Raw genomic sequence first — 27423 nt, 5'->3', positions numbered from 1 at the left:
TAAAACTGTAGGACTCATAGGCCCAAACCACTGTGCCTGGACACCATGTAGTACTTTTCATAGGACCGTGCTAGTAGTGATGAACACCGACACCTTTTATTTTGGAGTCTTTATTTTTATCTTGTTTTTAAAGTAAAATAATTTTGGATCAAGTATTATTGGTTAGAAATTTTTTTTATTACATCAAAATTTGGAAAGTTCTTAGGTTTTTCTTTTCTTTTTTTGAGACAAAGTCTCACTCTGTTGCCCAGGTTGGAGTGCAGTGATGTGATCTGGGCTAACTGCAGTCTCCGCCTCCCGAGTTCAAGTGATTCTCCTGCCTCAGCTTCCTGAGTAGCTGGGATTACAGGCACATGCCACCATGCCCAGCTAATTTTTTGTTTGTTTGTTTGTTTTATTTTTGAGATGGAGTCTAGCTGTGTCGCCCAGGCTAGAATGCAGTGGCTTGATCTTGGCTCACTGCAACCTCCACCTCCCAGGTTCAAGCAATTCTCCTGTCTCAGCCTCCGGAGTAGCTGGGATTACAGGGGACTGCCACCACGCCTGGCTAATTTTTTTTGTATTTTTAGTAGAGATGGGGTTTCACCATCTTGGCCAGGCTGGTCTCGAACTCCTGACCTCGTGAAACACCTGCCTCGGCCTCCCTAAGTGTTGGGATTACAGGCATGAGCCACCGCACCCTGTCTAATTTTTGTATTTTTTTAGTAGAGATCGGGATTCACTATGTTGGCCAGGCTGGTCTTGAACTCCTGACCTCAAGTGATATGCCCACCTTGGCCTCCCAAAGTGCTGGGATTACAGGGGTGAGCCACCGTGCCTGGCTCTCAGGTTGTTTTTATCTTAAAATGTCCTCATATTACTTTTTCTCTGTATTCTTTTTCTAGGATTTCTTTCATGAATATATTAATCTACTTGATGGTGTCCAGTAAGTTTTACATTTCATATTTTAATTTTGTTTTGCAATTTTATATTTTTGAGTTATATTTTTTAGGTTATGCCACCTCACACCAATTAATTGTGTTTTGATATTTTAGTTTGTATTATAATTGTGTGTGACAGGCCAGGCATGGTGGCTCATGCCTGTAATCCAAGCACTTTGGGAGGCCGAGGCAGGTGGATCATGAGGTCAGGAGTTCGAGACCATCCTGGCTAACACAGTGAAACCTTGTTTCTACTAAAAATACAAAAAATTACCTGGGCCTGGTGGTGGGCGCCTGTAGTCCCAGCTATTTGGGAGGCTGAGGCAGGAGAATAGCGTGAATCTGGGAGGTGGAGCATGCAGTGAGCCGAGATGGTGCCACTGCACTCCAGCCTGGGAGACAGAGCGAGACTCTGTCTCAAAAAATAATAATAAATAATAATAATAAATTGTATATGACAATGATTAACTCAATGCAATTTAAGACAATGTCGAGCAAAATTAAATATGAATCAGCCATATGTCTACTGCCAATGTAATTATCTCTGTTTGTTTGCTTGTGTAAATATTATCCCTGTATTTTTTTCTTTTTTTTTTAGACAGAGTTTCGCTCTTGTTGTCCAGGCTGGAGTGCAATGGTGTGATCTCAGCTCACCGCAACCTCCGCCTCCCAGGTTCAAGCAATTCTCTTGTCTCAGCCTCCCGAATAGCTGGGATTACAGGCATGCACCACCACGGCTGGCTAATTTTGTATTTTTAGTAGAAACGGGGTTTCTCCATGTTGAGGCTGGTCTCAAACTCCTGACCTCATGTGATCTGCCCGCCTCAGCCTCCAAAAGTGCTGGGATTACAGGCGTGAGCCACCGTGCCTGGCCTTTTTTTTTTTTTTTGAGATGGAGTCTTGCTCTGTTGCCCAGGCTGGAGTGCAGTGGCACGATGCCTGGCTAATTTTGTATTTTTATTAGAGATGGGGTTTCTCCATGTTGGTCAGGCTGGTCTTGAACTACTGACCTCATGATCCGCCTCCCTCCCAAAGTGCTTGGATTACAGACATGAGCCACTGGACCCAGCCTATCCGTGTATTTTTTTTATAACTTGTGTATTTGTTGTGTAGGTGTGTTGTGAATGGTTGTTTAATCCTGTCTAAGTGAATAGTGATAGAAATTCTTCTAATATTAACATTCAATTTATTTGTGAATCTCTATTATTTTTGGATTTAAAGATATTTTTAAAACTATGATAAGTCTTTATCTCTTTTAAGTATTATTGTTTACTTTTATTTGTCAAAAACACACAGCAAAATTTAGAATTAAAAAACAATTTTTTTTTTTTTTTTGAGATGGAGTCTCACTCTGTCTCCTGTGCTGGAGTGCAGTGGTGCCATCTTGGCTCACTGCAACCTCCGCCTCCTGGGTTCAAGGAAGTATTTTGACTCAGCCTTCTGAGTAGCCGGGATTACAGGTGTGCATCACCACGCCTAGCTAATTTTTTGTTGTTGTTATTGTTGTTGTTGTTTTAGTAGAGATGGGGTTTCACCATGTTGGCCAGGCTGGTCTTGAACTCCTGATTTCAAGTGACCCATCCGTCTCAGCCTCTCCAAGTGCTGGGATTACAGGCATGAGCCACTGCGCCTCACCTACAAGATTTTAAAATATTTAGTTTATTCATATTAATTATATTTATATTAGTATGCAACATATGCTAAAATGTTTTTATCTTGCAAAGCTAAATCTGTTTTTTTGTGTGTGTGTATGAGACAGAGTCTCACTCTGTCACCCAGGCTGGAGTGCAGTGGTGCAATCTCGCCTCACTGCAACCTCTGCCTCCCAGGTTCAAGCAATTCTCTGCCTTAGCCTCCCAAGTGGCTGGGGATTACAGGCACCTGCCACCATGCCTGGCTAATTTTTGTATTTTTAGTAGAGACGGGGTTTCACCATCTTGGCCAGGCTGGCCTTGAACTCCTGACCTCGTGATCCACCTGCCTCGGCCCCCTAAAGTGCTTGGAGTACAGCACTGCCTGGCCGTAAAGCTAAATCTTAATATACATTAAACAACTACCAATTATTCCCATTTCATCTCACTTTTCAAACACCATTGTTGCTCTGTTTCAGAGTGTAACTGTTAGACATATCATACAATCTCTGTCTTTATGTGACTGGCTCGTTTCATCTTGACTAATGTTAAGATTTATCTTTATAGTTGTTATAATATTTTCTGCTTTTTGCAAACTGAGTGATATTCCAGTGTTTTTATATTTCAAATTATATTTACTAAATGATTTTGTAACAGAAATTTGCATTGCTTTTACCTATTGGCTTTCAGTAACAGTGCTGCAGTAATTATGGGTAAGCAAATGACTCTTTATATGACCATATATGTGAAAGTTCATGTGCTGGATTCTATTTTATTAGTCTACTTTCTTATCTTTATATTCACACAAAATTGTTTTTTATTATGTAGCTTTGTCATGTATTTTGAAGTAAAGAACTGTGATACCTCTAACATTGTTCCTTTTTTTTTGAAGATTGTTGAGTATAGTCTCTTGAGATTCCATATACTTTTGGGGTTGCTGTTTCTATTTCTTCAGAAGTGCAATAAGAAATTTGAAAGACATTACATTAAATCTCTAGATTACATTGAGCAGCATGGACATCTACACAATATTAATTATTTCAACCTTTGAACAACAGCATGCTCAAAAGTGTGTTGTTCAATTTCTATATATTTGTGAATTTTTCCGTTTTTTAAATTATTGTTTTATAATCTCATTCCATTTTGGTCACAGAAAGTAATTCATAAAATTTCAGTTTTAAAAAATTTGTTAAGAATTTTTTTTGGCCTAACAGATGGTCCTTTCAAGGAGAATGTTGTATGAGCTATTGGGAAGGGTGTGTATCCTGATGTTCAGCTCTCTATACCTCTGTTAGAAATAATTGTTCCATACTGATTTCAAGTTTTCTATTCCCTTACTAATATTCCATCTTGTTTTATTTTTATTAAGAAAATGGGGTCTTGATATATTCTACTACAATTATATTGCTCTCTGTGTGTTTCTTCAATTCCGTCAATATTTGTTTTATATATTTGAAACCCTCATGTGAGATGTGCATGCGTACACACACACACACACACACACACACACACACTAGTCATTGGTTCCCAGTAAATGAATCTACTATTGTTCAGTGTCCTTTTTTCTCTTTTCAGAGTTTTGACTTAAAGTACATGTTGTTAAATATGACACTTTTTGACTTAAGATGTAGCTTGTGTAATATTATTTTGACCTCTTCTTCTCTCATTTGGTTAATATTTACATAAAATTTCTACTTTCATCTTGCTACTTTCAGTCTTTTTTTTATCATTAGATTTCAACTGACTCTTGTAAAAAGGCAAATGAATCTTGGTATTTGAAAGATTTTAATAAATCATTTTGTTGAAAATTTTGTCTCTAGATTGAAAAGTTAATTTTATATATAAATAATTTTCTGAAAGAGTAACTAATGTAATTTTATTAATTCTATTGTTTAATTCTTGTATCTTTGTCCCTCATTTTCCCTCTTTCTGTCTTCTTTTGTGTCCTTTGGTTTTTGTATTAATATGCTTTCACTTCTTTCTTATTTTCTTTTGTGTATCTATACAGATATTTTCTTTATGGTACCTTGGAAATTACATAAAAACTTTAAAAAATAAAACAATTTTAATGTAGTAAAAATTAACCTTATTTGCACCACAGTTGCTTGAATCCAGGAAACGTAGGTTGCAGTGAGCTGAGATCATGCCAGCCTGGGCAACAGAGTGAGACTCCATCTGAAAGAAAAATATATATATATATATTAACCTTATTTGCATACAAAAATTCTTTCTCATTACATCTGCTCTCTACTTTGTTATTGATGTTGCTAATTATATACATATATATTTTTAAAATTTTTATTTATTCATTTTTTTTGAGAGACAGTCTCTCTCTGTCACCCAGGCTGGATTATAATGGTGCAATCTCGGCTCACTGCAACCTCCACCTTTCAGGTTAAAGCGATTCTCCTGCCTCAGCCTCCCAAGTAGCTGGGATTACAGTTGCCCACCACCACGCCCAGCTAATTTTTATATATTTAGTTGAGATGGGGTTTCACCATGTTGGCCAGGCTGGTCCTGAACTCTTGACCTCAGGTGATCTGCCCTCCTCAGCCTCCCAAAGTGCTGGGATTGCAGGCATGAGCCACCATGCCTGGCCACTAATTATTTACTTTTATGTTACATTAACAGATGTTTATAATCATTTCTATGCTTTTATCTTTTAAATTTTAGAGAATAATTAATAATGTTTTCTGCATCATTATTAAAATGCTAAGGAATTCTGTTTTTGTGTATGTAAATATCGTTCCCAGAAAGTTATGTATTTTTGTATGATTATGTGTTTTCCTGCATCATGTTATTTTCAGTGGGATGAACTCCTTTCAGCATCTTTGGTATGTAGGGCATATGCAGTGCCAATATACTTTTTCAGGATTAGGTTATTTTGGAAGGTCTTTCCTTTATTCAGTTGGACAGTTCTTTTTTATTTATTTATTTATTTATTTTGAGAAGGAGTTTCACTCTTGTTGCCCAAGCTTGAGTGCAATGGCATGATCTTGGCTCACTGCAATCTCCGCCTCCCAGGTCCAACCGATTCTCCTGCCTCAGCCTCTTGAGTAGCTGGGATTACAGGGGCGTGTGACCACACCTGGCTAATTTTTTGTATTTTTAGTAGAAACGGGGTTTCACCATATTAGGTAGACTGGTTTCGAACTTCTGACCTCAGGTGATCCGCCCGCCTCGGCCTTCCAAAGTGCTGGGATTACAGGCATGAGCCACTGTGCCCGGCCAGTTCTTTTTAGTTGTATTATTTTCACTTGACAACTGTTGTTGTTTTTTTTTTCCCAGGACTTTTGACTATATCACCCAGTTCTCTTCAGGCCTTCCAATTTTTTTTGAAAATTTACTGGTTATCTCATAAGACATTTTTATAAATGATAGATTACTCTATCTTGCAGTTCCCAAGATTCTCTTCTTGTCTGTGACATTTTTATCTTCCTAATTTATGTTTTTTGATATTTTAAATATTTTTATTGTTATCTTCATTTTTCTGAACTTCAGTAGTTGTCTGTGTTCCTGTTTCATTCACTGTGTAGTTAATTTATTTTAAATTTAAAAACGTATACATCTTTATATTCCTATGGTTGCTTCTGAAAGTTTAGTAATGTTTTTGATGGGGTCATCCTACCCTAATATTTTGTGTACATTAATCTTTGATTGAGATTTAGATATTAAAAACAAGCTACCTGTCACAATCTTTTTTTTTTTGAGATGGAGTTTTGCTCTTGTTGCCCAGACTGGAGTGCAATGGCATGATGTCAGCTCACCACAACCTCTGCCTCCCGAGTTCAAGCAATTCTCCTGCCTCAGCCTCCCGAGTAGCTGGGATTACAGGCATGTGCCACCATGCCCAGCTAATTTTGTATTTTTAGTAGAGACGGGGTTTCTCCATGTTGGTCAGGCTGGTCTTGAACTCCCAACCTCAGGTGATTCGCCTGCCTTGGCCTCCCAAAGTGCTGGGATTACAGCTGTCAGCTACTGTGCCTGGCCCTGTCACAATCTTTATAATGTAGCTTAGGCCTGGGATAGTCTGAAACCAGTTGTCTTGGCTACAGATTTTGGGAGTCTCTCAGACGTTTTCTTAGATTGTGTCTTGTCTGAAATTTTGTGGGCTTTTTAAGTTAAAGAAGTATGTTAGCGTTTTTTTTCTAAATAGTCAGTAATCACTTGCTAAACCTGTTTCCTGTATGTGGTACTGCAGTCTCTGCTGCTGTAACACTTAACTTTGGTCTCAGCAGACTCAAACTGTCATTCCAAAGTATACCACCATTTCTTTTAGCACTTTATGTCATGGGAGATAGAAACCAGTGTCTGAAAAGGCCCCTAAGAGCCAGAAATAAAGATGTATGTGACACTACTTTTTTTAGTCTTTTAAAAAAGAAACCAGGAGTTGGCAATTTACTTCTGAAGGCACTATGATATATTGGGCAGCAGAAAAAGGTGTGTTGGGTAAATGTAACAGACTTTTCTTTTTTCTCCTATGTGGCTCTTTGCATTGTCATCACCTGGGGCACTGCACACACTTTACTTATTTATAAATTTGTTACAAACGTATTTTGGTCAGAATGTTTTTGTTACATTTATATGTCTATAAAGGATTTAGGATCTGTGGTATTTTGCTATGTCATCTTGCTTATATAGTTGGTATAAGTTAGATTTGTAAATGATATTAATCTGAGTTGAGTAAATGGAATAATTTGTTATTTTTATTTCTTTCAGCTATGTGTTCTCATTTTGCCAAAGACCTTAGGCCAGAGCAATATATAAAAAATTCTTTCCAACAAGCGATACTGAGAAGATATGGAAAATGTGGATATCAGAAAGGCTGTAAAAGTGTGGATGAGCATAAGTTGCACAAAGGAGGTCATAAGGGACTTAACCGGTGTGTGACAACTACCCAGAGCAAAATAGTTCAGTATGATAAATATGTGAAAGTCTTTCATAAATATTCAAATACAAAGAGACATAAGATAAGACATACTGGAAAAAATCCTTTCATATGTAAAGAATGTGGCAAATCATTTTGCATGCTTTCACAACTAACTCAACATGAGATAATTCATACTGGAGAAAAACCCTACAAATGTGAAGAATGTGGCAAAGCTTTTAAAAAGTCCTCAAACCTTACTAATCATAAGATAATTCATACTGGAGAGAAACCCTACAAATGTGAAGAATGTGGAAAAGCTTTTAACCAGTCCTCAACTCTTACTAGACATAAGATAATTCATACTGGAGAGAAACTCTACAAATGTGAAGAATGTGGAAAAGCTTTTAACCGGTCCTCAAACCTTACTAAACATAAGATAGTTCATACTGGAGAGAAACCCTACAAATGTGAAGAATGTGGCAAAGCTTTTAAACAGTCCTCAAACCTTACTAATCACAAGAAAATTCATACTGGAGAGAAACCCTACAAATGTGGAGAATGTGGCAAAGCCTTTACCCTATCTTCACACCTTACTACACATAAGAGAATTCATACTGGTGAGAAACCCTACAAATGTGAAGAATGTGGCAAAGCTTTTAGTGTATTCTCAACCCTTACTAAACATAGGATAATTCATACTGAAGAGAAACCCTACAAATGTGAAGAATGTGGCAAAGCTTTTAACCGGTCCTCACACCTTACTAATCATAAGGTAATTCATACTGGAGAGAAACCCTACAAATGTGAAGAATGTGGTAAAGCCTTTACCAAGTCCTCAACTCTTACTTATCATAAGGTAATTCATACTGGAAAGAAACCCTACAAATGTGAAGAATGTGGTAAAGCTTTTAGTATATTCTCAATCCTTACTAAACATAAAGTAATTCATACAGAAGAGAAACCCTACAAATGTGAAGAATGTGGCAAAACTTTTAACTACTCCTCAAACTTTACTAATCATAAAAAAATTCATACTGGAGAGAAACCCTATAAATGTGAAGAATGTGGAAAAAGCTTTATTCTGTCCTCTCATCTTACTACACATAAGATAATTCATACTGGAGAGAAACCCTACAAATGTAAAGAATGTGGCAAAGCTTTTAACCAGTCCTCAACCCTTATGAAACATAAGATAATTCATACTGGAGAGAAACCCTACAAATGTGAAGAATGTGGCAAAGCCTTTAACCAATCCCCAAACCTTACTAAACATAAGAGAATTCATACCAAAGAGAAACCCTACAAATGTAAATAATGTGTCAAACCCTTTAATGTATTTTCACCTTTTATTAAAACACAAGATAATTCATACTGGAGAGGAATCCTACAAATGTGATAAATGTGGCAAAGCCTTTAACCGGCTCTTAATCCTTATGAAACAAAAGATAATTCATACCAGAGAGAAACCCTACAAATGTAAAGAATGTGGCAAAGCATTTAACTGGTCCCTAAATCTTACTAAACATAAAAAAAACTTACACTGGAGAGAAACTACAAAGCTGGAAGACATCACAGTAATTTTGACAACACCTCAAACTTTTCTAAACATAAATCATACTGGTGAGGAACTTTAAAAATGCGAAAAGTGTGACAAAACCTTTAAATGATTGTCACACTTGATTGTAGGTAAGATAATTCTTACTAGAAAAACTCTTACAAGTGTGAAGAATGTGGCAAAATTTTTAATGAATACTCACACCTTATTGCCAGGAAAGCATTTATACTTGAGAAAAATTGTACCAATATAAAGACTGTGAAAAAGCCATTAATGTCTGCTCACATCTTACTCAACATCAGAGAGTACTTAATAAAAGTATTATAAATTTAATTACTGTCAAAAAATCTTTCAGAAAATATAAGCTTTTAAATTACAGTATTTATTTTGAAGACAAACATTACAAATAAAAGAGGGTTGTAGTACCTTTACTTGTATCACAGATCTTATTGTACACATTTTGTACTAGAGAAAACCCTGAAGCAGTTGCTTCAACTTTGTTCAACATCAGGGAATTCAGATTGGAGAAAAACCCTGCAAATGTAATAAATTTGAAAAAAAAGTTTTCCAAAACTACAACTTAGACAGCACCAGAGGGTTCATACTGAGATATATTTTTGCAGATGCAGTATATATTTAAAACATTTAATTCAAAATTAAGTCTATGTAAATATCAGAGAATTCACAGTAGAAATATCTAAGGTAGGGCCGGGCATGGTGGCTCACACCTGTAGTACCAGCACTTTGGGAGGCTAAGGTGGGCAGATCATGAGGTCAACAGATTGAGACCATCCTGGTCAACATGATAAAACCCTGTCTCTACTAAAAATACAAAAATTAGCTGGGCCTGGTGGCACATGCCTGTAGTCTCAGCTACTTGGGAGGCTGAGGCAGGAGAATCACTTGAATCCAGGAGCCAGAGGTTGTAGAGAGCTGAGATTGCACCGCTGCACTCCAGCCTGGCGACAGAGTGAGACTCCATCTCAAAAACAAATAAACTAAGGTATGGACGCTTCAGACATTACACTATATCAAAGTGCTGACTGTAAAAAATGATCCCAAACTAATGGTAGATAAATTTATTTGTACATAACTTTAAAAGGAGTCGAAGATTTTTTGGAAGTTTGTAATTACATTCAAAGTATACTTTTTTTGTTTGTTTTCCTTGAGACAGTCTCTCTGTCATCCAGGCTGGAGTGCAGTGGCACAATCTCAGCTCACTGCAACCTCTGCCTCCTGGGTTCAAGCAATTCTCCTGCCTTAGCCTACTGAGTAGCTGAGATTACAGGTGCACACCACCACGTCTGGCTGACTTTTGTATTTTTAGTAGGGATGAGGTTTCACCATATTGGTCAGGCTAGTCTTGAACTCCTGACCTAATGATCTGCCCAGCTTGGCTTCCCAAAGTGCTGTGATTACAGGCTTAAGCCACCGCGCCTGGCCCAAAGTGTACTTTTTTCCTTGAAAAGAAGTACAGATTTTTTAAAAAGCTAATAATGCTGTAATTCAACTCTCAAATTACTTGATGCTATTTCTTCATTTCTATTGTATTGACATGTGAAAGCATGTGATCAGTTGTCACAGCATCAAAGATAGGAGAGTTTCTTTTTTTTTAGGTGGGCATTATTTATGGCCTTTTCTTTGGAAGAGTAAGGACATTAAAATATAACATGCATGATGAAAATCTAAGTGGAGACGATATTTGTGGTTAACTTATGATATTGAGTGGTGCATGAGGTAGGTGTTTAGAGTAATATTCTTTTGCATTATAGTAAGAACATTTAAGTTTTGTTAAAAAATTGGTAGTACATGATTTTACTACTTGTACTTTTATGTAATAAAATGCAGTACATTTTAAAATTTTCAGATTGTGTGAACTTAATTGTTTAATTATACATTTTTTAACATGTTAATACTATTGTGCATTCAATGAAGCATTATTATGCCACTAACTGAAACCTATCCCATTTACTCAAAGGTATAGGTAAATGACAGTAAGAATATACTATTTGGTAACATAATCAACTAACATCTCTGGTAATCTCCTTTGCCAGTGGCTTTCAACTGCAAATAAGTTAAAAAAAATTGTTTCTGTAGGTTAAATTTTTATTCTTTTTTCTTGTTTATATCTGTTTAATTTTTTTTTTTTTTTTGAGACAGAGTTTCACTGTGTCCCCCAGGCTGGAGTGCAGTGGCGCAATCTCAGCTCACTGCAAGCTCCGCCTCCCGCATTCACACCATTCTCCTGCCTCAGCCTCCCGAGTAGCTGGGACTACAGGCGCCCGCCAACACGCCCAGCTAATTTTTTGTGTTTTTAGTAGAGATGGGGTTTCACCGTGTTAGCCAGGAGGGTCTCGATCTCCTGACCTCGTGATCCGCCCATCTCGGCCTCCCAAAGTGCTGGGATTACAGGCGTGAGCCACCGCGCCTGGCCTAGATTTTTATACAAAGTGTAGCAAATACAAAATTTGCTAGAAAATATATTTTAGAAATTAAAATTTTAGGAGTTCTAATGGTAAGTAAAGAATTTTAAATTTAATTTTCTATAGTGTAGTGTAACTTACATTTCTATGCAGAATCTTCTACTTTAAGTGTGAATGTTAAACGTGGCAAAATAATAAAGTGACCTCTGTGAATTTGAAATTTGAGATAATATTTCTTTTCCATACTGATATTACAATTTGAAGAAATTTTCAGTTCATATAATTTTTTTTCAGTGGGTGAAGTTCAGTCTACAGTTTTTTTTGTTGTTGTTTTTGAGACAGAGTTTTGCTCTGTTGCCAGGCTGGAGTGCAGTGGCCCAACCTTGGCTCACTGCAACCTCTGCCTCCCAGGTTCAAGCGATTCTCCTGCCTCAGCCTTCCAAGTAGCTAAGATTACAGGCGTGCGCCACCACACCCAGCTAATTTTTGTATTTTTAGTAGAGACCAGGGTTTCACCATATTGGGCAGGCTGATCTCAAACTGCTCACCTCATGATCCACCTGCCTCAGCTTCCCAAAATGCTCAGATAACAGGCATGAGGCACCGCACCTGGCGCAATCTACGGTTTTTATTCTGAGTCATCTAAGTATAGCCAACTCCTTGGTCATTTTCTCTGAAGAATTTTGGAAGTTTTGGCAACTTGTGGATGAAAACATTTTCTATTATTTTGCATGCAAGCTTGTTTACTGTGTTCACAGTCATGGGACAATAAACATCACCTGCCCGTTTACTGTCTATGATACCATTACCATCAGCACCATAAACTCCAGGTGCCCCAAGCTTAGAAGCCCTAAACTACATTGGCTCCTCTCATACACTGTGCTGTGTCCAGAACATGCCGTTAAATATCGGAGTACCTATGGTTGTGTTGTGGCTGAAAAATAATGCGAAAAAAACAGCACAAAAACTATATATTTTGGATACCATTCAGCCAAGTTAATGACAAAGACACAATATTTGAAACATTGTTATCCTTCTATAATGTTTTAAAAATACATTTCTTAACTGGACAGATGAAATGTGTGTTCTGTAAAGCATGATGATTTGAAGTATATATACATTGTCAAATGCTAAATTCTAGGTAATTAATGCTTTACCTCACATAGTTAACATTTTTGTGGTGAGAGCCTGTAATATCCTCTTACCATTTTTCAAAAATACAATACTCTATTATGAACTGTAGTCAGTGCTGTACAAACAATATCTTGACCTTATTCCTCCAACTTAACTATAATTATGTATTCATTGATAGACATCTTTCCAAACCATTCTTTTTTCTAAATATCTTGGCATCTTGTGGTCACCATTTTACTCTCTACTTCAATGAGATTTGTTATTTATACTTTAAGTGTAGGTGAAATCGTGAAATACTAATCTTTCTGTGCCTGGCTTATTTCAACTAATATCCTCTAGGTCAATCCATGTGGTCAAAAATAATAGAATTTTTTTTTAGAAGTGAAGAGTATTCCACTAGATATATCTACCACATTGTCTTTATTTACTTATTAGGTGTTGAGTGTTGCGAACAACATAGAAGTGCAAATGTTCCTTCATTGTGATTTTATTCATTTTGGATGTATATTTAATAGTGCAATTGCTGTATTATATGGTAGTTTGATTTTAAATTTTTTTGAAAAATCTCTTTTGTTTTCCAAAATGGCTGTCCTCATTTACACTCATACCAATAGTGTACAAGCATTCCCTTTTCTTCACATCTTTATCAACACTTATTTCTTTTTACTAAGAGTCATTCTATCAAAAGTGAGTATATATCTCACAGTTATTTTGGCTTGGCTTTCAATAATAATAATTGACATTGAGAATTTTTTGTGTATCTGTTGGATCTATGTATGTCTTTTGAAAAATAAGCATTTTACTCATTTTTAATAGTTGTTTGTTTTTTGTGATATAGTCATTTGAATTTTTATATGTTTTTGATATTAACCCCTTGTCACATGTATGATTTGCACATATTTTCTCTCATTTCTTAGTTGTCACATCCTGTTGATTTCATCAGATTCTGTGCAGCAGCTTTTTAATTTGAAGTAATCTGAGTCATCTATTTTTCCTTTGCTTTCCTGGGGTTTGAGTTTAAATCATAAAGTCACTGCCAGCCGGGTGTGGTGATTCATGCCTGCAATCCCAGCATTTTGGGAGGCCAAAGCAGGTGGATCACTTGAGGCCAGTTTGAGACCAGCCTGGCCAACATGGTGAAACCCCGTCTCTACTAAAAATACAAAAATTAGCCAGACTTGATGGCACACACCTGTAGTCCCAGCTACTTGGGAGGCTGAGGCAGGAGAATTGCTTGAACCCGGGAGATGGAGGTTGCAGTGAGCTGAGGTTGCACCAATGCACTCCAGCCTGTGCAAAAGAACGAGACTCCATCTAAAAAAAAAAAAGTTACTGCCTAGACCAACGTTATGGGTCTTTTACTCTACTTTTGTGTATTAGTTTCATTGCAGTTTCAAGCATTACATGAAAGTTTCTAATTTATTTTGAGTTGATTTTTATATATGGTGTCAAATGAGGGTCTCATTGCTTTGCATGTGGCTGTAAAGTTTCTCAGCACCATTTATTGAAGATACTGTCCTTTCTCTGAGAAATTGTCACCTATATTTAAAATTAGATAGCTGTAAATACATAGATATATTTCTGGTTTCTTTGTGTTCATTTTTATTCCAATATACTGCTTTGGTTACTATAGCTTTGTAGTATATTTCAAAGTAAGGTTGTGTGATACCTTCAGCCTTTCTTTTTTGCTTGATTGCTCTGGGTATTTGGGGTCTTTTGTGGTACCATATTAATTTTAAATACATTTAAAAACATTTTATGAAGTCACTGGTATTTTGATACAGGTTACATTGTATCTGTAGATTATTTTGTTTGACACACATATTTAACAATATTAATAGTACCAGTTCAGGAATGAGTAATATTTTCCATTTGTGTATTACTTAATTTTTTACTTTAATGTTCTTTAGATTATAACATAAGGTGTTTCACCTTTTTACTTAAATTTATTTCAAAGTATAGTTACTGAAGTTATTGTAGCTGGGATTCTTTTTAAATTTCATTTTGAGATAGTTAATTGTTAGTGTATAGAAATGCTACTGACTTTCATATGTTGATTTGTATTCTGCAAATTTAATAAATTTGTTTATTAGTTCTAGTAGTTCTAGTAAAGTCTTAGGTTTTCTGTACTTAAGATTATATCATCTGCAAATTTATTAAATTTGTTTATTAGTTCTAGTAGTTCTAGTAAAGTCTTAGGCTTTTCTGTACTTAAGATTATATCATCTGCAAATTCATTAAATTTGTTTATTAGTTCTAGTAGTTCTAGTAAAGTCTTAGGCTTTTCTGTACTTAAGATTATATCATCTGCAAACAGAAATAATTTAATTTCTTTTCTTCCAATCTGCCTATCTTTGCTTTTATCTTATAATTTCTCTTTTTGGACATTTAGTATTATGTTTAGTTAAGAATGTGGAAAGTGGGCATCTGCTCAGGAGTGGTGGCTCATGCCTGTATTCCCAGCACTTTGGGAAGCCAAGGCAGGTGGATCACCTGAGGTCAGGAGTTCGAGACCAGCTTGGCCAACATGGTGAAACCCAGTCTTACTAAAAATACAAAAATTAACTAGATATGGTGGCAGGTGCATGTAATCCCAGCTACTTGGGAGGCAGAGGGAGGTGAATCAGTTGAACCTGGGAGGCAGAGGTTGCAATGAGCTGTGATTGTGCCACTGCACTCCAGTCTGGGTGATAAGAGTGAGACTCTGTCAAAAAAAAAAAAGAAGAAAGAACAAGAAAGAAAGAAAAGGAAGGAAGGAGAGAGAGAAAGAAGAAAGAAAAGGAGAGAAGGAAAGGAAGGAAGAAAGAAAAAGGAAGAAAGAGGGCATCCCTGTCTTGTTCTAGGTCTTAGAGTAAGAGCTTACATTTCACTGTTTAATATGTTGTTAGCTGGGCATTTTTTTCTATACATGGCATTTATTGGCTTGAGATGCATTTGTCCTATACTAATTATTTTTTAGAGATTATCATGAGGGAATGTTGAATTTTGTCAAACTTTTTTTTTTTTTGAATGGAGTTTCACTCTTGTCGTCCAGGCTGGAGTGCACTGGCATGATGTCGGCTCACTGCAACCTCTGCCTCCCAGGTTCAAGCAATTCTCCTGCCTCAGCCTCCCAAGTAGCTGGGATTACAAGTGTGAGCTACCATGCCCGGCTAATTTTTGTATTTTTAGTAGAGACAGGGTTTCACCACGTTGGCCAGGCTGGTCTCGAACTCCTGACCTCAGGTGACCCGCCCACCTCAACCTCCCAAAGTGCTGGGATTACAGGTGTGAGCCACTGCGCCCAGCCAAATTTTGTCAAGCTTTTATTCTGCATCTATTTAAATGTTAGAGTTGTGATATCACAACTAATTTCACATAAATAGTAAACATCCTCAGAGACTACTGTGTACATCTCTATGCATGCAAACTAAAAAATTTAGAGAAAATAGATAAACTCCTGGATACATCCAGCTTCTCAGTATTGAACCAGAAAGAAACAGAAGTCTTGAACAGAGCAACAATGTATAAAGTATATAATAAGATTGAATTACTAATAAAACAAGCTACCAACCATAGAAAGCCCTGGATAAGATGAGTTCACAGCCACATTTTATCACACATACAAAGATAACCTGGTACTAATTCTACCGAGTGTATTCCAAAAATCAAGGTGGAAGTCCTTCCTAAATTATTATTTGAAAACACTATTATCTTGGTAGTAAAACCTAGTGAAGACACAACAAAAAAGGAAAATTACAGGTCACTATTCTTGGTGAAAATTGAAACAAAAATTCATGAAGTACTAGCAAGTTGAGTTTATAAGCAAAGCAAAAAGGTATTTTGCCACAATCATGTAAACTTTATTGTATGAATGCAAAGATGTTTCATCATATACAAGTAAATAAGTGTGATTCACCATGTAAAGATAATTTTTAAAAAACGATTATCACATGCAGAAAAGGCATTCAAGAAAATCTAATATTCATTTATAAAAACATTCTCAACAAACTAAGCATTGAAGAAATATGCCTCAAAATAATAAGAGCCATCCATGACAAATCCTCAGCCAACATCATACTGAGCGGGCAAAACCTGGATGAGGTCTCCATCAGAATAAAAATAAGAAGGCCGGGTGTGGTTGGTCATGCCTGTAATCCCGGCTCTTTGGGAGGCTGAGGCAGGTGGATCACCTGAGGACAGGAGTTCAAGACCAGCCTGGCCAACAGGGTGAAACTGTCTGTACTAAAAATACAAAAAATTAGCCGGTCGTGCTGGTAGGCGTGTGTAATGCCAGCTACTCAGGAGGCTGAGGCAGGAGAATCACTTGAATGTGGGAGGCGGAGGTTGCGGTGAACTGAGATCATGCCATTGCAATCCAGCCTGGACAACAAGAGTGAGACTCCATCTCAAAAAAAAAAAAAGACAAGAGTATCCACTCTAAACACTTCTATTCAACATAGTCCTGAAAGTCGTAGCCACAGCAATTTAACAAGATAAAGCCACAAAATGTATTCAAATAGAAAAAGAGGAAGTCAAATTATCTTCACTGGTGATATAATTCTCTACCTGGGAAACTTCACCAAAAAATATTTCACCAAAAGATTTCTAAGCCTAAAGAATGACTTCAGCAAAGTCTCACCATACAAAATCAACATACACAAATGAGTAGCATTTCTCTGCACCAATAATATTCAAGCTGAAAAAAAAAGAACATGGTTCTATTTACAATAGCTACAAAAAAAAATATGTACCTAGTAATACATTAAATCAAGGAGGTAAAATATCTCTACAACAAGAACTACAAAACTGCTGAAAAAAATTAGAGACAACACAAATAAGTAAAAAGGCACTCCACGCTCATGAATTTAAAGAATCAATATAATTAAAATGTCCGTGCTGCCTAAAGCAACTTACAGATTAAGTGCTATTTCTATCAAACTATAAATGCAACTTTTTATGGAATTAGAAAACTATTCTAAAAGTCATATGGAAGAATAAAACAGCCCATTTAGCCAAAGCGACATTAACAACAAAGCAGTCCTGGAGACCTCACATTACCTGGCTTGTACTACAAGCTACGGTAATCCATATTACATGGGTTGCTACAAAAATACACATGTAGACCAATAGAAAGAAGAGAAAGCCCTGAAATAAGTTTACATTTCTACACCCAACTTTTTTCTGACAAAGTCAACAGAAGTAAACAAGGAAAAACTCTCTATCCAACAAATGGTAGTGGGAAAACTGGTTAATCATATGTAGAAGGAGAAAATTGAAACTGTACCTCTCACCATATAAAAAATATAATTCAAGATAGATTAAAAACTTAACTGTGAAACTTAAAGCTATACAAATCGTAGAACGCCAAAAAAGTACTCTTCTAGTCACTGGCCTCTGGAAAGGATTTATGACTAACACCATAAAAGTGAATGCAACAAAAATAAAAGTGAAAAATTAACACCTAATTAAACTAAAAAACTTCTGCACACCAAAGAAAACTATTGACAAATATGCGGACAACCTAGAGTATGGAATAAACCATTTTCAAACTTCATACAAGAAAAAGTTAATATTTAATTCATATATATTATGTATATAATATATAAATTAATTTAATGGTTAGAATACTATAAAAATTTAATAAGGAAATACACAAATGATCTGACTAGACACTTCTCAAAAAAAGACATGAGAGCTGCCAATAAACATGCAAAAAATTGCTCAACATCCCTAATCATCAGAGACATGTAAATCAAAATGACAATGTGATGCCATTTCACAGCAGTTAGAATGGCTGTTATTAAAAAGTAAAAATATTGCAGATGTTGAAGTTGTGGAGAAAAGGGAATGTTTATATACTGTTGGTTGAAATGCAATTTAATGCAGCCCTTGTGAAATGCAGTTTGGAGATTTCTTAACCAAAAATAGAATTGCCGTTTGACCCATCAGTCTCATTACTGGGTGTATACCAAAAGAAGAATAAATTATTTATTTGTTTATTTGTTTATTTTTGAGATGGAGTCTTGCTCTGTCTCCCCGGCTGGAGTGCAGTGGCACGATCTGGACTCACTTCAGTCTCTGCCTGCTGGGTTCAAGCAATTCTCCTGCCTCAGCCTCTTGAGTAGCTGGGGCTACAGGCATGTGTCACCATGCCCGGCTAATTTTTTGTATTTTTAGTAGAGATGGGGTTTCATCATGGTGGCCAGGCTGGTCTTCAACTCTTGACCTCGTGATCCACCCGCCTGGGCTTCCCAAAGTGCTGGGACTACAGGCGTGAGCCACTGTGCCCGGCCTGAGAATAAATTATTTTACCCAAAAGACTCCTTGCACTCACATGTTTTTTGCAGCACTATTCACAGTAGCAAAGACATAGAATTAAACTAGGTAGCCATGAATCTTAAATTGGATATAAAAAAAAACTTAGATACTTGTACACCATGCAATACTATGCAGCCACAGGAGAGAGTGAAGTAATGTTCTTTGTAGCAACATGGCTGCAGAAGATGGCCATTCTCAGCAAATTAACAGAAAACTATTACATGTGCTTACTTACATGTGGGAGCTAAACATTGGGTGCATATGGAAACAAAGATGAAAACAATAAACACTGGGGATTCCAAAAAGAAGAAAGAAGGGAGAGAAGCAGTGAAAAACTACTTAACAGGTATGATGTACGCCACTTGGGTAATTGGATTATTAAGTGCCCAAACCTCAACATCATGCAGTATACCTGTGTTACAAATCTGCACACGTACCCTCAATCTGTAATAATAAAATGCTTTGTGGATAATGACATGTTACACTTCTCCCGTTCTGGCTTAATAGTTGGAATTAGGGGTGAAAGACTCAGTATTATGTTCCCTTTTGAAAGAGGGGTGAAAGTCTCTGTACCAGGTCACTTGACATTCTATAAGCTAACATCTCTGAAAGCTCTTGGCCTATAGCCCAAAAAGTGTTTTATTCCCAATTATGCAGCCAGAATAAGTGACTAATCTTTATGTTTTACTTATTAGCTGTACTTTAGACTACAGATTTAATTTGTTACTCTTTGGGGAAAAAATGGAAGTTGGTTTAATCATCTTTCTTTTTTATAATGAACCGTTTTTGAAAATGTGAGATTGTGAAAATCATGCTAAATTTCTGAATTAGGAAAAAAGATTTCTCTCAAATAAGCATAAATGTCTTATGACCATAGTTCAAGAATAACAAAATAGAGTGAGGGTTATTTAAGACCACCCTGCTGCAACCATTCTGTCACAACCATTCTGGTGAAGAAAGAATACTTTCCTCATTCTATTTTAGTGTTAATTTTTATTTGCCTTTATTATTTGCCATATAGAAATCTGTTCCTCAGGCCGGGCGTCGTGGCTCATGCCTGTAAGTTCAGCACTTTGGAAGGTCGAGGCAGGCGGATCACCTGAGGTCAGGAATTCGAGACCAGCCTGGCCAACATGATGCAACCCTGTCTCTGCTAAAAATACAAAGAAAGTTAGCCAGGCATGGTGGCAGGTGCTTGTAATCCCAGCCACTCAGAAGGCTGAGGCAGGAGAATCGCTTGGACCTAGGAGGCAGAGGTTGCGGTCAGCCGATTCTGCGCCATTACCCTCCAGCCTGGGCAACAAGAGAAAAACTGCACCTCAAAAAAAAAAAAAAAAGTCTGTTCTTCAAGAAAAGATGCCAGGAATTTCAAGTTAATATGTTCAAACATATATTCTCCCTAGAAGGGTACTGGTGTGTTTGCAATCAAGGTGTAGGATTTCTGGCCTTCCTTGTTTTGCTGTGTTTGTGAGAAATAGGCAGAAGGTAAAGCTGAGTCAACCATGACATTTCTAGTTACTACAGCCACAGCACTTCAAATCTAGTGTTATGTCAAAAATTAGCCAGGCATAGTGGTGCGTGCCTGTAATCCCAGCTACTCAAGAGGCTGAGATGGGAGAATGGCTTGAACCCAGGAGGCGGAGGTTGCAGTGAGCTGAGATCATGCCATTGCACTCCAGCTGGGCAACAGAGCAAGACTCCATCTCAAAAAAAAAAAAAAAATTAGTGGCTCTTTTAAGTGATGAGACAGATATAATTGTTAGGCCGGGCACGGTGGCTCATGCCTATAATCCCAGCAGTTTGGGAAGCTGAGGCAGGTGGATTATGAGCTCAAGAGTTGGAGACCAGCCTGGCTAAGATAGTGAAACCCTGTCTCTACTAAAAACACAAAAATTAGCCGGCTGTGGTGGCACACACCTGTAGTCCCAGCTACTCAGGAGGCTGAGGCAGGAGAATCGCTTGACTCCAGAGGCAGATGTTGCAGTGAGCCAAGATCGTGCCACTGCACTCCATCCCAGTGACAGAGGAAGACTCCGTCTCAAAAAAAAAAAAAAAAAAAAAAAAAAAGTTTTAAATTGGTAATGTGGAAATCAAGCTGTTGCTGTTTGATGGTAATATAATAGTATACCTAGAAAACATTAAAGACTCCTCTGAAAAGCTTCTATAACTGATAAATGAATTCAGCAAAGTTTCAGGATACAAAATCAATGTACACAAATCAGTAGCAATCCACAAATTCAATGCAATTTCCATCAAAATACCACCAATGTTCTTCACAGAAGTAGAAAAATCACTGATAAAATCCATATGGAACCAAAAAAGAGCTCACATAACCAAAGCAAAACTAAGCAAAAAGAACAAATCTGGAGGCATCGTGTTATCTGACTTCAAGGCATAATATATTCTATAAGGCCCTAGTCCCCAAAACAGCAGGATACTGGTATAAAAACAGGCACATAGGCCGGGCGCGGTGGCTCACGCCTGTAATCCCAGCACTTCGGGAGGCCGAGGCAGGTGGATCATGAGGTCATGAGATCGAGACCATCCTGGCTAAAACGGTGAAACCCCGTCTCTACTAAAAATACAAAAAATTAGCCGGGCGCGGTGGCAGGCGCCTGTAGTCCCAGCTACTCGGGACTGAGGCAGGACAATGGCGCGAACCTGGGAGGCGGAGCTTGCAGTGAGCTGAGATCGTGCCACTGCACTCCAGCCTGGGAGACAGAGCCGAGACTCCATCTCAAACAAACAAACAAACAAACAAACAAAAAAAAAACCAGGCACGTAGATCAGTAGAACAGAATACAGAATGCAGAAATAAACCCAAATAGCCTACTCCTGAATGATATATATATATTTTTTGAAACAGAGTCTCACTCTATTGCCCAGGCTGGAGTGCAGTGGCATGATCTTGGCTCACTGCAACATCCACCTCTTAGGTTCAAGCAATTCAGCCTCCGAGTAGGTAGGATTACAGGAACAAGCCACCATGCCTGGCTAATTTTTGTATTTTTAGTAGAGATGGGGTTTCACTATTTTGGCAAGAATAGTCTCAAACTCCTGACCTCAAGTGATCTGCCCACCAAAGTGCTGGAATTATAGGAGTGAGTCACCATGCCCAGCCTCCTGAATGAGCTTTGAATCAACAACAAAATTAAGATGGAAATTTAAAAACACTTTGATTTGAATGACAATAATGTCACAACTTACGAATACCTCTGGGATACAGGAAAAGTCGTGCTAAGAGAAAGTTGATAGCAATAAATGCCTACATCAAAAAGTCTAAAATAGCAAAAATAGACTACATAAGGTTACACCTCAAAAATCTAGAGAAGCAAAAACAAATCAAATCCAAATGCAGCAGCACAGAAAAAATAACAAAGAGAAAAACTAACTGAAATTGAAACAAAAAAATACAAGGAGATAAATGAAACAAAAAGCTGGTTGTTTACAAAGATGAACAAAATTGAAAGACCATTACTAGCAAGATTAACCAAGAAAAGCAGAGAGAAGATCTAAATAAGCTCAATTACAAACAAAATGGAAGATTTACAGACAATACCGCAGAAATACAAAAGATTTTGCTACCATGAATATATATACATGTACAAATTAGAAAACCTAGAGAAGATGCATAAATTCCTGGAAATACACAATCCTTTTAGATTAAACCTGGAAGAAATAGAAACTCTGAACAGACCAATAAGAGGTAGTGAGATTGAAATAGTAATAAAAAATTGCCAACCAAATAAGTCCAGGAGTACATGAATTCACAGATATATTTTATCATCAGACATTCAAAGAAGAATTGATACCAATCTTACTGAAACTATTCCAAAAGATAAAAAGGGAATCTTCTCTAAATCATTCCATCAAGCCAATATCACCCTAATCCCCAAACCAGAAAAAGGCATGACAAAAAAACAAAAAAAAGTAAATATTTCTGATGAACATAGATGATAAAATTATCAGCAAATTCCTAGCTAACCAAATACAACAGCATATCAAAAAGATAATACACCACGATCAAGGGCATTTTATACCAGAAATGAAGGGATGGTTTAACATATGCAAGTAAATAAATGTGATATACCACATAAACAGAATTAAAAACAAAAATCACATGATTATCTCAATAGGCTCAGAAAAAAATCTGGCAAAATCCAGCATCACTTCAGCATTAAAACCCTTAGCAAAATTGGCACAGAGAGGACATAGCTTAAGGTAACAAAAGCCATTTATGACAAACCCACGGCCCACCTTATACTGAATGGGAAGAAGTTGAAAGCATTACCCCTGAGAGCTAGAACAAGACAAGGATGTTCACTTTCACCACTTCTATTCGACATAGTACTGGAATTCTTAGCCAGAGCATTCAAACAAGAGAAAGAAATAAAGGGCATCCAAATTGGAAAAGAGGAAGTCAAACTGTGACTGTTCACTGATGATGTGATTGTATACCTAAAAAACACTAAAGACTCATCCAAAAAGCCCCTAGATCTGATAAATGAATTCAGTGAAGTTTCAGGATACAAAATCAATGTACAAAATTCAGTAGCACTGCTATGCACAAATAGCAACCCAAACTAGGAATCAAATCAAGAACTCAACCCCTCTTACAACAGCTGAAAAATAATAATAATAATAATTAGGAATATACTTAGCCAAGGAGGCAAACGATCTCTACAAGGTAAATAACAAAACACTTGAAATAAATTATAGATGACACAAACAAATGGAAACACATTTCATGCTCATGGATAAGTAGAGTGACTATTGTGAACATGACCATGATGCCAAAAACAATCTACAAATTCCATGCAATTACCATAAAGATAGCATCATCATTCTTCACAGAACTAAAACAAAAAAAGACAATTATAAAATTCATATGGAACCACAAAAAGCCCGCATAGCCAAAACAAGACTAAGTAATAAGAACAAATCCGAAGGCATTACATTACCAACTTCAAACTATACCAAAAGGTGATAATTATCAAAACAGTATGGTACTGGTATAAAAATAGGCATGTAGAACAACAGAACAGAATTTCATACCCAGAAATGAACCCAAATCCTTAAAGCCAACTAATTTTTGACACTGTTAACAAAAACAAAGTATGAAAAGGACACCCTAAGGCCGGGCGTGGTGGTTCATGCCTGTAATCCCAGCACTTCGGGAGGCCAAGGCAGGTGGATCACCTGAGGTCAGGAGTTTGAGACCAGCCTGGCCAACATGGTGAAACCTCGTCTTTAATAAAACTACAAAAATTAGCCAGGCACAGTGGCTTATGCCTGTAATCCCAGCCCTTTGGGAGACCGAGACAGGTGGATCACTTGAGGTTAGGAGTTCAAGACCAGCCTGACCAACATGGCGAAACCCAGTTTCTACTAATAATGCAAAAAAATTAGCCAGGCATGGTGGCACATGCCTGTAACCGCAGCTACTCAGGAGGCTGAAGCAGGAGCATCACTTGAACCCAGGAGGCAGAGGTTACAGTGAGCCAAGATTGTGCCATTGTACTCCAGCCTGGGCAACAAGAGCAAAACTCCATTTAAAAAAAAAAAAGGACAGCCTGTTAAAGAAGTGGTGCTGAGATAGCTGTTAAGCACATGTAGAATAAGAAAATTGGGTCTTCATCTCTCATCCTATACAAAAATCAACTCAACATGGATCAAAGACTGAAATCTAAGACCTGAAACTATAAAAATTCTAGAAGATAACATCAGAAGAACACTTCTAGACATTTGCTTAGGCAAAGAGTTTGTAACCAGGAACCCTAAAGCAAATGCAAAAAAAAAATCATAAATAAATGGGACTTACTAAACTGAAAAGCTTCTGCACAGCAAAAGAAGTAATCAGCAAAGAGAAAACCCACAGAGTAGAAAATATTTACAACCAATGCGTTCAACAAAGGACTGTTACCCAGAATCTACAAGGAACTTGAACAAATCAGCAAGAAAAAACCAACAAACAAACAAATAATCCCATGAAAATGTGGGCGAATGACACAAATAGACAATTCTCAAAAGAAGATATACAAATGGCCAGCAAACATATTTTTAAAATGCTTGGAAACCTATCAGTAAGGACCAAGCACCAAACAACCAAGGAAAGTTGGTGAGTCTTATCTTGATGAGAGCTTGGACTGCTGAGATTTGAGAATCTGCGTTGGGCCTGCTTGCAGTTCTAAACGGATGGAAGAGTTCAGTCATGTTTGCACCCGCAGCGATGCGTGCTTTGCGCAAGAATAAGACTCTCCACTACGAAGTCCCCATGTTGTTGCTAATTGTTGGAGTTTCTTTTGGTGTTCGTGAGTTTTTACAAATCTGACATGATGATGTGAAGATTAAAATTGATCCTGAGTTGGAAAAAAACTGAAAGCAAATAGTATCATTAGAATCAGAATATGAGAAAATAAAAGACTCCACTTTTGATGACTGGAAGAATATCCAAGGACCCAAGCCTTGGAAAGATCCTGACCTCCTCCAAGAAAGGAATCCAGAAATCCTTAAGACTAAGACAACCTGACTGTGCTGATTTTTTTGATTTTTTAAATAAAAGTGTCATCAACTGGATTTCCTAATACATACTCCTATCAAGTGGAAAGAAGATTCCAGGCTCATTGAAACCTGAATGTGGGTAACTTGTTGGCAGATAATCTTGATAAAATATCAAGTACAAGGCTGGGCACAGTGGCTCATGCCTGTAATCCCAGCATTTTGGGAGGCTGAGGCAGGTGGATCATGAGGTCATGAGTTCAAGACCAGTGTGGCCAGTATGTTGACACCCCATCTCTACTAAAAATACAAAAATTAGCCAGGCATGGTGGCACATGCCTGTATTCCCAGCTACTCAAGAGGCTGAGGCAGAAGAATCGCTTGAACCCAGGAGGCAGGGTTTACAGTGAACCAAGATCGTGCCACTGCACTCCATCCTGGATGACAGAGCGAGACTCTGTCTCAAAAACAAAAAAAAAAAGTCAAGTACAGGTTTTTATACTTCCCAATTATTCCATCTGCAGATGAAAGTAACAATACTGGACATATATATTTTACACCTTGAAATAAAAAATGTGAATACTGAAAAAAAATGCACAACATCACTAATTGTCAGGAAAATGCAGATTAAAATCACAATGTGATATCACCTTACTCCTGCAAGAATGGCCACAATTGAAACATCAAAAAACTAGATATTGCCATGGATGTGATGAAAATGGAGCATTTTAACACTACTGGTGGAAATGTAAACTAGTACAATCACTATGGAAAACAGCTGGGGATTTTCTTCTTATTATTATTTTTTGAGATGGAGTCTCACTCTGTCACCCAGGCTGAGTGCAGTGGCATGATGTCAGCTCACTGCAGCCTCTGCCTTCCAAGTTCAAGTGATTCTCCTGCCTCAGCCTCCTCAGTAGCTTGGACTACAGGCACATGCCACCATGACTGGCTAATTTGTTTGTACTTTTAGTAGAGATAGGTTTTCACCATGTTGGCCAGGCTGGTCTCAAATTCCTGATTTCAGGTGATTTACCCACCTTGGCCTCCCAAAGTGTTGGGAATACAGGCTTGAGCCAGCACACCCAGCCAGGAGATTTTTTTAAAGAACTAAAAGTAGAACTACCATTTGATCCAGCAATCCCACTACTGGGCATTTACATGAAGAAAAAAGTCATTATATAAAAAAGACACTTGCACAGTCCTGTTTATAGCAAAACAATTTCCAATTGCAGAAATATGGAAGCACCCTAAATGCCCATCAACCATCAAGTGGATGAAGAAAATGGGATATGTATATACCATGTAATACTCAGCCATTAAAAAATGGAGTAATGGCATTCACAGCAACTTGAATGGATTAGAAGATCATTGTTCTAAGTGAAGTAACTCAGGAATAAAAATTCAATATCGTATGTTCTCATTTACAAGTGAGAGCTAAGCTATGGGGATTCCAAAGCGTGAGAATTATATAATGAACTCTGAGGACTTGAGGGGAAGAGCAGGAGGAGGGTGAGAGCTAAAAGACTACACATTGGGTACAGTATACACTGCTCAGTTGCTGGGTGCACCTAAATCTCAGGCATTACTGCTGAAGAACTTACCTATGTAGCCAAACAACACCTTTACCTCAAAAGCTCTTAGAATAATAATAACAACAATTTTAAAAAACCCACAGAAGTTTACGTTGCTATGCTTTGGCATTTTTTTAGAAAGGATTTCACTCTTTCACCCAGGATGGAGAGCAGTAGATTGATCATGGCTTACTGCAGCCTCAAGCTCCTGGGCTCAGGCCATCCTCTTACCTCAGCTTCCTGAATAGCAGGTAATACAGGCACTGGCCACCATGCCCAGCTAATTTTTCTTTTCTTTTCTTTCTTTTTTTTTTTGAGACGGAGTCTCTGTCGCCCAGGCTGGAGTGCAGTGGCATGATCTCGACCCACTGCAAGCTCCGCCTCCTGGGTTCAAGCGATTCTTCTGCCTCAGCCTCCCGAGTAGCTGTGACTACAGGTGCCCACCACCACGCCCAGCAAACTTTTTGTATTTTTAGTAGAAACGGGGTTTCACCATGTTAGCTAAGATGGTCTCAATC

At 37.5% G+C, this 27423-nt stretch overlaps 1 protein-coding gene and 3 pseudogenes across 4 annotated transcripts in view; all 4 read left to right on the top strand.

Moving 5' to 3' along the window:
* Window positions 1-10842, top strand: part of ZNF708 (zinc finger protein 708) — a 42607-nt gene extending 31765 nt beyond the window's left edge. For 2 of the 4 annotated variants that reach the window (XR_010153780.1, XR_010153781.1), the window contains 2 exons: window positions 7271-9908; window positions 10167-10842. Coding sequence is in view for 2 of the 4 variants with exons in the window: in XM_524178.9 (XP_524178.4) it covers window positions 7271-8736 (1466 nt within the window). In the remaining 2 variants the exon portion in view is untranslated. Of the gene's footprint in view, window positions 1-7270 lie in introns of all 4 variants that reach the window. The other 2 variants (XM_524178.9, XM_063801445.1) reach the window with 1 other exon arrangement.
* Window positions 8732-9411, top strand: LOC134809093 (zinc finger protein 257-like; annotated as a pseudogene).
* PANTROV1R-PS268 (vomeronasal 1 receptor panTroV1R-ps268 pseudogene) lies at window positions 12012-12456 on the top strand (annotated as a pseudogene).
* LOC134809094 (cytochrome c oxidase assembly protein COX16 homolog, mitochondrial-like) lies at window positions 24948-25467 on the top strand (annotated as a pseudogene).
* The last annotated feature ends 1956 nt before the right edge of the window (window positions 25468-27423 follow it).

The sequence above is a fragment of the Pan troglodytes genome, chromosome 20 (genome assembly GCF_028858775.2).
Source record: "Pan troglodytes isolate AG18354 chromosome 20, NHGRI_mPanTro3-v2.0_pri, whole genome shotgun sequence".
Classification (NCBI taxonomy): Eukaryota; Metazoa; Chordata; class Mammalia; order Primates; family Hominidae; genus Pan; species Pan troglodytes.
The sequence above is the reverse complement of the archived record's forward strand: the minus strand, read 5'-3'. Positions and strand labels throughout refer to the sequence as shown.